This window comes from Citrus clementina, unplaced genomic scaffold, assembly GCF_000493195.1.
Source record: "Citrus clementina cultivar Clemenules unplaced genomic scaffold, Citrus_clementina_v1.0 scaffold_3, whole genome shotgun sequence".
Classification (NCBI taxonomy): domain Eukaryota; kingdom Viridiplantae; phylum Streptophyta; class Magnoliopsida; order Sapindales; family Rutaceae; genus Citrus; species Citrus x clementina.
In genome coordinates, this window is record NW_006262339.1 from 47,982,910 (window position 1) to 47,993,443 (window position 10,534).

General features: G+C 31.3%; 1 protein-coding gene across 1 annotated transcript; it reads left to right on the plus strand.

The window, feature by feature from the left end:
• Positions 1–4,983: 4,983 nt before the first annotated feature.
• On the plus strand, positions 4,984–8,347 carry LOC18049016 (protein KINESIN LIGHT CHAIN-RELATED 1). Its single transcript, XM_006444750.2, has 3 exons — positions 4,984–5,889; positions 6,508–7,416; positions 7,944–8,347. The coding sequence occupies exons 1-3, from the start codon at positions 5,279–5,281 to the stop codon at positions 8,176–8,178; spliced, it is 1,755 nt and encodes a 584-aa protein (XP_006444813.1). The 5' UTR covers positions 4,984–5,278; the 3' UTR covers positions 8,179–8,347.
• The last annotated feature ends 2,187 nt before the right edge of the window (positions 8,348–10,534 follow it).

Genomic DNA, 10,534 nt, shown 5'->3' on the forward strand with positions numbered 1-10,534 from the left:
TCAGCAGTGCAGTCCCAATTTACCATCAGATTATTCGGATAGATCCGAATCCGATTCAATCCAAATCAAATCTGATTGGATGATATAAATCACATTCAATCTGATATTAGTTAAATTTGAATCCGATAGACTCTAAAGTCTAATAAGGTGGCTTTTGTTTTTTAACTTAATGACTTAAAATGACTTAACTTAATTAATTAAATTAATTAGAGATGTTTATTTTTATAACTTAATGAGACTTTTTAGGTAATTTTTACTTAATAAAATAAGCTAATTTTTTTGATTTTTTACTTAATTGAGAAATCTGAATTAAGTCAATTACTTGCTAATGATAAAAATATCTTTGTTTTATAATTTATTTTTCATGTCTATCCCAAAACTCACCCATAAATATTTACCTCACATAAAAATATCTCTGTTTTTTCTTTCTTATATTATATACGATAAAATTTAAAATTTATGGTATTTTATATATTAAAATTCCAAAATAATTATGTTTCACTTGAATATAGTTTTACTTATAAATGTTAAAATATTATGGTATTTAATATATTATTTATTTGACATTCAAATTTAACAAGGATACAAATGTAAAAGTATATATTTTCAGCTTTTTAAGTTGAAAAAACAAACAACTTAATATTTATTTTCTAAGATTCAGACGAAAAAATAAATATATTATTTAGATTCAAACATTCATACCTATTCAGAATTCAGACTAATTCATATCTATTCAGATTTCAGACAAAAAAACAAACGCCACCTAAGTTAGCGTTTACATTTTAAATTAGAGTGGTAATTCTGAGGAGTGGAAATTCTGATATTAGGAGTGTGGAATGAGAGTAGTGTGGGTAGGTTGTTTACTTACATTAGAGTGAGAGTATAGAATTGTCTTGAATTAAAAGTAAATGGTTTTAAATTACAGTTTTATCTTTATTTAAAGAATTATAATATTTAATTACAAAATTAATAAAAAATATATTTAAAAAATAAAATATTTATTTTATTATATTTATAAATTAATAATTATTAATATTCTTAATTATGTAAATCATAATTTTTTTATTAATTTTAATTTTAATTATGTAAATAAAAAAATTATTAATAATAGCAATACAAATGAAACATTATCATTGATAATATAGTACAAAATTAATATTTTTTAAAATAAAATATTTATTATTATTATTAATTAAATAAATAAATAAATATAATAATATTATATTTTCAAATAAAGATATAATATAGTAATATTATTAATTCTCTATGAGTATAATAATATTATTTTTAAAAAAATTTAATTTAGAATCAATGTAAATTATTATTTTTAACTAAATATAATAATATTATATTTAAATATGTTTAATAGTATTATTTTAATAAATTTAATTTATAAAATAACATACTAATGTTATTTAAATAACTATAATATTATTTATTTTATTTTAAATATGAGGGTAAAAAAAAAAGAAGGGGGAGTAGATTTACACTCCCACTTCCCCCGTAGGAGTGAGAATCCCACTCCCTACTTTAAATTTGGGTGGAGTCCACAGAGTGAGATTCCTACTCTCTTCTTAAAAATTGTAAATAAAAGAATCCACACTCCTCATTTTCATTTCAGAGAATAAACACTACCTAAATTATAAAGGCTGAATTGAATTGTAACTCGGTTTGTTTCTTTTTAAGTTGTAGTATGTTTATTAATTAGTAATTGAAATGAATTGAAATAAATTCAAATGAGAATAGGCTGAATTCAAAAAAAGAAATAAGATTCTTAATAAATTACTTTCTTTATTTTAGAATTAGAATGAATTATTTTAAGTTATTAAAATATCCTTAATTTATTATTATTATTAAAATATTTGTTATATTATCATTATTCAAAAAACTTATTGTTAATAACAATAAGAAATAATAATAACTTTGTTTCAATAATGATAATAATAAAATTAATAATAATAAACATGACAACAACAATAATAATAACATTATATATTATGCCCAAAAAAAAATAATAATAATCATCATCATTTTTGGAGACAAAAATAATCATCGTCATCGTTTAAAAAAAAAAATAATAATAATCATCATCATCATCATTTTTGCAACAACTGCCGTCGAGCCAGATTGATTGCTGGTTTCATGCGAGATTGGAAGGAGATGCGTCACCGGCTACTATTTCCAGCAACGGCATGTGTTGCTGCAACAATTTGGGGAGGAGCTACTCCGGTGCTCTGACAATAGCAAGTGCTGTTGCTCAACGCGAGATCCATAGCTGGTCGTCAGTGGCTTCATAATCAGCAATGGTAGGTGCTGTTGGTTCAATTTTGGTTTGGGTGTTGTTTATTCGATTTTGGGTGGTGTCCAATTCCATTATCGTGGTTTTAATTTGATTTTTTTTTCTTTTATACTCGTGAATTAATTAGGACAAAGTAAGAATTAAGAATTTAAAATAGGGGGTATTTTTGTCAATCATGGGAATAGAGCTTTGATTCCCAACCCCTTTTTAGGAATCAGGATCTTAGTGATAGATTTAAGGTTGGGAATTAGAACTTCAGTAATGAATCCTTAAATCATAGTCTCGCAAGAATTCAATTCCGATTCCAAGCTTCAAATTTGTAAGTAAACACGTCAATAATTCCTATTCTAAAATTTTCATTCTAATTACGGGTAAATAAACACACCATTAATATTTTCAAAAAATAATATGACTCTTGAATATAAATAAAACAATGATTTTGTCAGCACTTATCATTAACAACAAGTACATAAGTTAAAATTTGCTTACTAGTGATATAATTTGGATATATGATCTAAATCATCTCCCATCAATAAGTAAACTTTAATATTCGAAATGCAATAGTTATAATGCAATACTATTCAAATCCATTTATTTACAAATTAATTTATTGCCTTTTCATTGGATTTCATGGTTAATAAATTTTTAAAATTAATTGATATTAAGTTTTTAATGATAAATTTTATTCCTTTGGAGTTGATATAGTGTAGAAAGGAACCAATTTTTATGGGCTGTGTTGATGCTGATTTTAAGTCAACTAGAAAATTAAATAAACGAAAAAAAAAATCAAATACAGAGAATTTACATAGTTCAATGCTTGGCGTACGACCATGAGAGTAAAAGAGCAATTTTTACTATTTAATAAGAATTATAATGAAGTTTTTTCTTTTAGCTATTTGCTTATGTCCTCTATGCATGAAGGACTCTCTATTTATAATACAATTTTTATGTATCCAAAGTCGTTGATAATTCTTTATTTTGATGGGCTTTTACTACTTAGAGTTTTTTTTTTTTTCAAAATCTATATTTATCTCTTTCTCAAATTGGATTTCTGAAACTTCTAAATTTTTCCTAATAGATTTTTTCTTCTGAATTTGCAATCATTTGTGGCTTCATGCTTCGTGCTTTAAATCACTTTACACCAGTATTCTTCCAACATGCATGCTTCCTACTCCTCTTTACGTTGCTCCAACGTGTTTCCTGCATGTATATTTCCTACTTCACGTTACTTGGTTCTATGCTCCAGCATATTTTCCACACACATGCTTCCTACTCTACTATACTTTGCTATTGCATACTTTCACATGCATGCCTCCTGCTCTATCTTACTTGGCTCCAACATATTTTCCACGTCCATACATGGATAGCAATGGTACCAACAAACTCACAAATCCACCTAATCCCGTCCGCGCAAAACACGCCTATCGCAAGTAATTTTGTAGGCTGCAGAAGAGTTTGATATTATAAATTTAAACTCGCACTAGGTTGCGAGTGTGTTTAGTTTTAGTCAAATTGCGGGTATCCAACAACTATCAGCTTTTTAAAATTTTAAATTTAATTTTAATTGAAAATATTTTTATCTAAAAATATACTTATTATAATTTTGATTGAACCTTTTTAAATTTAATGCATGAATTATTATATACTTATTATAATTTTATATGAACTATTATTTTTTAGCTTAATGCACGGACTATTTCATTATTATAATTTTGTTCTTCGTATTAATATTTAAAAAAAATTATTTTTTAGAAAATGTTAATCTTAATCATTATTGTAGGAATTGTGTTGGATGGGTGCTAATGGTGGTGAATGATATGAAGATCTTCTATTGAATGATAATATGAAATGATAATTGTTACTCTTAGATACTAGTTTGTGATTTTTTTTTTTTTATAGATTTGTGTATTTTATATTTAAATTTGAGAATTTGTGTTGGATTGATGTTGAAATTTTAATTTTCCATTTACATTGGTTAATTTTAAAATTGAGTATATTATGTGAAATTTTAGATTATTATTATAAATTTACATTTTGAATATTTATGATTTTAAATTTAGAAACTCGCAAAAAATCCACTAAATATCATTGCAAGATTAATAATTGTTAAAATCTGCAACAAGTGAATTTTCTTTAAAAAAAAAAAATCCGTAACAAGTTCGGATAGTTTTAATAATTTAAATTTTGTCGGATGCGGATTTAATAATGGTGGACCTATTGCGAATAGTGCTCATTACTATCCCTACGTATATAGTAAACAAGTTGAAAAACAAAACATCATCATTTAGTTCGATTCATTTAAAAGTATATCTAAAAAACCTGGTGAGAATTGAAGAATTGAGGGGGAAAAAAAGAGAATATGAATTAATTAAATAATTTTATCAAAATTTATTTTAATAATAAAATACTTAACAAAAAGAGAAGACTATTTGAATCCGTGAAATTTCTCATGAAATTTCTCAATATTAATTCTCTCTCGTCGCTCGCAATTGGAAATTCCTTCGTAAAGCGAAGGAAGAAGGGGACGTGGGTCCACCGATATTAGCAAGCAGAGAGAGACTGACAGAGGCACTAAAGAAACATTACGGAAGAAGCAAAAGAGCGTCGAGTCGAGGTGGTGAAGAATAATAAAGTTTTGAGAAAGAAGCAGACTCTTCATCGCATTTCTTCCGTCTTCAATTTTATGATAATATATAATACACACAACACAATTACGATTTACAAATAACAGCTCACTCATTAACTGTTTACCTTACATATCAATCATCAATGGATTTCGTATCCTTGTTCGTTCCTTTTTTCTTTTTAAATATTGTTATCAAATTAAAGTACTCTAATTCCATGATCATGAGACGTTTCTTCCAAGCAACTTTCCCCCACCACCATCAAATTTAACCCACCCACCCACTCACTCAGGCTTCTTTATATGCATGCCTTAGGTTTGGTTTCTATTTCCTAACGGTCACGCTCACAACAAAAATGCCGAGTCTAATTTCCGTCAAAACCCCGCCAAATACGACGCCGCTAAACATTCTCATACCTGCAATCCAAAATGGATCCACTAATAACCTTCGATCCCCATCTCCACTTAGAAAGCGATTCCCGTCTCCGTCACCTTCAAATTCACGCGCAAAAAGAACCTCCGAAAAGGTGACCATCGATGAATCGTCTTTGGACAACCCGGATCTGGGTCCGTTTCTACTCAAGTTGGCGCGAGAAACTATCAGTTCGGGTGATAACCCGAACAAGGCCTTGGATTACGCAACTCGGGCTTCCAAATCGTTTGAGAGGTTTTCGGGTTCAGGCCAGGAGCTGGAGCTGGTCATGAGCTTGCACATGCTGGCAGCCATCTATTGTAGTTTGGGCCGGTTCGAGGAGGCGGTTCCGGTTTTGGAACGGTCCATTGAGGTCGTGGATATTGGAAAGGGTTCTGATCGTGCGCTTGCCAAGTTTTCCGGGTACATGCAGCTTGGTGACACATGTTCGTCGATGGGTTTATTAGACAGGTCCGTTTGGTGTTACGAATCGGGTTTGGAGATCCAAATCGAGGCTCTCGGAGATTCGGATCCGAGAGTCGCTGAGACTTGCAGGTAAAGCTTCTGGGTATGTCATTCTTTTCTGTCGGAACCTTTAACTACTCGTGGCGCATGTTAGTCTAAGACTTGGCAGAAGGCTAATATGTGATTTTGTATTTTTGAAACACGTTTTGCTTATTCCACTTTGGTGTCGGGTTTGGGCTTGTATCTTATCAGCCCAAAACCGGATCACCCATTTGTCTGTTACTCTGACTCTGTTTTGCTCAAGGTAATTAAATAATTCCTAGTAGGAAGCACGATTGCGGCTGAATACAAAATGGATCGAACTGTATTAAAAGTCTAAGAAATGGGAACTTGCATTACTAATTAATTTCTTTTGAAGGAACAATTAATTGAGTGCCACAAATGTATTTATATGAGTAATGATATACTTACATAGTTGGTATACATATTTATATTCTAACTAAGACGATATTTTGTTATCTATTGATCGATTAATATAATACTATAGAATAATGAATAATAAGTCAACTAATTCTTTATCTCGCTTTTGTAAGTATAGTATTATTTTATTTTTTAAGCGAGAGAGAGAGAGAGAAAGAGAGTTTGAGAGACGTTAATTCAAACCTCTAGCAGAATTCTGTTTCCTTTCAATTAACTATGAAAAGACAGGTACTTAGCTGAGGCACATATTCAAGCAATGCAATTTGATGAGGCAGAAAACCTATGCAAGAAGATCCTTGAAATTCATAGGGAACACGGTCACTCGGCCTCCCTTGAAGAAGCAGCTGATCGTAGGCTTATGGCTCTTGTTTATGAGGCAAAGGCGGACTACGAATCTGCCCTTGAGCACCTTGTTCTGGCTAGCATGGTAATGATCGCTAATGGTCAAGAGAATGAGGTTGCTGCCATTGATGTTAGCATTGGCAACATATATATGTCCCTTTGTCGCTTTGACGAGGCCATTTTTTCTTATCAGAAAGGGCTTACGGTCTTCAAAGCCACTAGGGGTGAAGATCACCTTTCTGTAGCATCAATCTTTATTCGTCTTGCAGATCTATACTACAGGATAGGCAAACTAAGGGAGTCAAAATCCTACTGTGAGAATGCCTTAAGAGTGTGTGCGAAACCAGCTCCTGCAACTGCACCTGAGGAGATTGCCAATGGCTTGACAGAAATCTCAGCAATATACGAAGCCCTGAATGAACATGAAGAGGCATTGAAGCTCCTGCAAAAGGCCATGAAGTTATTGGAAGACACCCCTGGGTACCATAGCACCATCGCAGGAATAGAAGCGCAGATGGGTGTGATGTTGTATGTGGTTGGGAGGTATGGAGAGGCTCGATCCTCTTTTGAGAGTGCTGTAGTGAAGCTACGGGCCAGTGGGGAGAGTAAATCGGCATTCTTTGGCATCGTGTTGAACCAGATGGGGTTGGCTTGTCTGCAGCTCTACAGGATAAATGAGGCCACTGAACTGTTTGAAGAAGCAAGGGGAGTACTGGAGCAGGAGTGTGGTTCATGTCACTTGGACACTCTCGGGGTATATAGCAATCTTGCAGCAACTTATGATGCCTTGGGGAGGTAAGCACACTTTTGATATCCTTTCCAAGTTTTTGTTTAGCTCCCTACCCATTTGTTTGCAATCCATGTTCTCTGCTGTTGCCACTTACTGGTTTTGTTGCCACTTACTGGTTTTCTCTCACAGAATATTATTATATAATTGAAGGCTTTATCTTACCCAACATAGACTTGCATGTATCATCTTGCCTAGGCCGATTGTCACGCACAGATAGCATTTGCCGTCTTCAGTCCCACTTCTGATTGTAGCAGATAAGGTTTTTATTCGATGATATATACATGATGGGAGACAATGATTGGATGAACCCAATCTTGAGGCTTAAGTATTGTTCATGAATCTTTATATTTCTTCTAGGGAAAATAATGATCAAGTTATCTGTTTGGGGCTTTATGGTTTACTTGTAGATTCTAATGTAAGATTTTTTTTTTTTTTAAAGTTAAATTAATTTAAGGCAAAACTTCAATTTGCTTGATTGTTGAGTCTTCTTCGTTGAACGTTGAATCGTTTTTGTTTTTGTTTTTAATTACAGGGTCGAAGATGCTATTGAGATATTGGAGTACATCCTTAAGGTGAGAGAAGAAAAACTTGGGACAGCAAATCCGGACATTGATGACGAGAAAGAAAGGCTTGCTGAACTCTTGAAAGAAACAGGACGGGCTCGGAACAGAAAAGGGAAATCTCTTGAAAATCTTCTTGATTCCAACGCATACAGAGTGAAGAAAGAAGTTACCAAGAGAAGGTCTGGATTTGGTTTTAGAACTTAAAAACTCAGTTGTCATTTATCAATATGTCCTGATGCTGTTATTTGAAGCTGTTGCCAAACGGCTAATTAGAAAATTCACAAATGTAATAGCAACTGGATCTGAATGATTGAATACTGCTGTGATGCCAAGTCCACGAAAGCAAATTTTACGAGCTGCTATATAAAAATGCCATGTGACAAGGCTTTTAACAGATTTGAGATTGTTAACTCAAATTGTTTGCAAAATAATTTCGACTTACATAGAAGTGCAAACAAAACCACGTGAGAGTTGAACACGGTGCCCATCCATGTCGACGATTTTTCTACGTCAAGATCAATGACAAATCGAAAAATAGAACCTTCACGGAAAACATGGAAATACAGAAATCAAGCTTCAAATTATTCAGTGGATTGTTTGCAGCACAATATATAACTTTGACTTCTCAGTTTCTAATCATTTAAAAAAAGAAAAAATACTGACTAAATTATTTGATTTCTCTGTCCAGTGAGAATAGCTTCATCGTCATTAGTCATTTTGTTTGGGAAAAATCCGCATGGGTTACTGTGTTAGGTTCCCTGTCTCAAAACTCCCAACAATGAACTCACTCAATTTTCAACACATGATCATCATAAAACCGCCCCCCAAGTCAATTGCTCTTAGCATTTCAAATTCAGCTTCCCAACAAAAAAAATAAAAATAAAAATCAATGCCCATTATGTTCCTGGCAACCCTGTTTAGGGCAGCAATGGGTAACATTCCACTTTGTTGGGTTATGATGATCGGGTGAAATTTTTTACGCATGGTAAGAATAAAAATAGAAATGTTTATCTCGATCAGAACCGCAGAGATTGAGATTATTTTACGCATGGTAATTAAGAAAGCATAATGATCGGGTGAAATTTTTTAATCTAATCATCTAATGGTTGCCAAAAGGAACAAATTTCCCGTAGAACCAAATTCGTGGAGCTCCTTCTTCGAAATGGGAGACCCGTTAACCTTTAGTAATAATTTCCTTCTCCTCAAGCAGCATCTGAAAGTTCCCGCGGAGGACTCCTTTGGTACAAATAATTTGAATACAGTTTTTTGAAAAATAAAAAAGAAAAAAATTGATCTCATTAAACCTACCGACTAAAGAGAGAATCGGAAAAGTAACCATTTTTAGATATTATAAAAATAACAAGAAAGACTAAATTATTATTAATACTTGCAAAAGGGCTAAAATTCTTGATCGAAGATATTTTTTTAATACATTGAATCGAATGTTCTTGTATTATAACCTTAAAGAAAATTTGTTGTTGTGTCTATTAATAGAGTCGTCTCTTCTTAGAAGAAATCAGACTTTAAAATAATCATGTATAAAAAAAATCATATTCAAGAATCTCGATTTGAAGTGGTAATTCATGAGAAAAATGTACATTTGACCTATAAATTAATATTAGATCAAGAATTCAAGAACTTTGATTGCAATTTGTGCATTTTTTTAATTTGAAGGTTATTAGTATGTTAGAGATTTTTGAATAATACATACTCTAATTCTTTTTTTTCCCATTATCTTTTCTTTCATTCAATTCATAGACAATTATGATTTTTATCGAATTCTTTATCACTTTTAACCCATTCGATTTTAATTAAGATTTTTCTTTTTCGAATTCTTTACTACTTGTCACCCGTTCGATTTTTGAACAAGAAAAGAGCCGTTGAAGAAGAACGAATAGTTTTTTTTAATAATATTTCACCCTATCTATGGGGTAAATCTTAAAAGTTTCAAATATTGGATCATATTTGTAGAAAAAAATTATTTTCGGGTCATTTAAATAAATTCTACAAATTTGAAAAAAAAAAATTCAGAACTTTCAGTGCACCAGCAACGAGTTTTTTATTTAAATATACACAATTTGTTCTTAAATATTAAATTTATATCCTATTACATACATATACCTCACGAAAATAAAAAAAGTAAAAAAAATCTAAGAATCCACTCCTTTATTCCTCTCAGTGCAGGGAAAAGTCTAGTGCGAAGTCGGGTAAGTCGAGTAAGAATTGAAGATAAATAAGTCGAGTATATAATTTAGTAAGAAGTCGAGTAAGCATATTAAATGAGTCGAGTATTAAGTAAAAGTCAAGTAAATTTTTTAAATAAGTCAAGTAAAATTTATGTAATTTTTAAAGAAGTTGAGTATTAAATCGGGTAAGTATATTAAGTTTAGTATTAATATTTTTAAAGAAGTGAAGTATTGTAAGTTGAGCATTCAGTTGAGTAAGAAGTGAAGGTAATTGAATAAGTCGAGTATGAAGTCGGGTATGAAGTTTGGTAAGTTGAGCATTCAGTTGAGTAAGAAATTAAGAGAATTGAATAAGTCGAGTAAGTAGATTGAAT

Bases quoted from the DNA above. Each gene is read 5' to 3' on its own strand.
- LOC18049016 (XM_006444750.2), top strand. From the start codon at position 5,279: ATGCCGAGTCTAATTTCCGTCAAAACCCCGCCAAATACGACGCCGCTA. The intron at 5,890-6,507 runs GTAAAGCTTCTG...ATGAAAAGACAG, and splicing joins AGAGTCGCTGAGACTTGCAG to GTACTTAGCTGAGGCACATA. The intron at 7,417-7,943 runs GTAAGCACACTT...TTTTAATTACAG, and splicing joins ACTTATGATGCCTTGGGGAG to GGTCGAAGATGCTATTGAGA.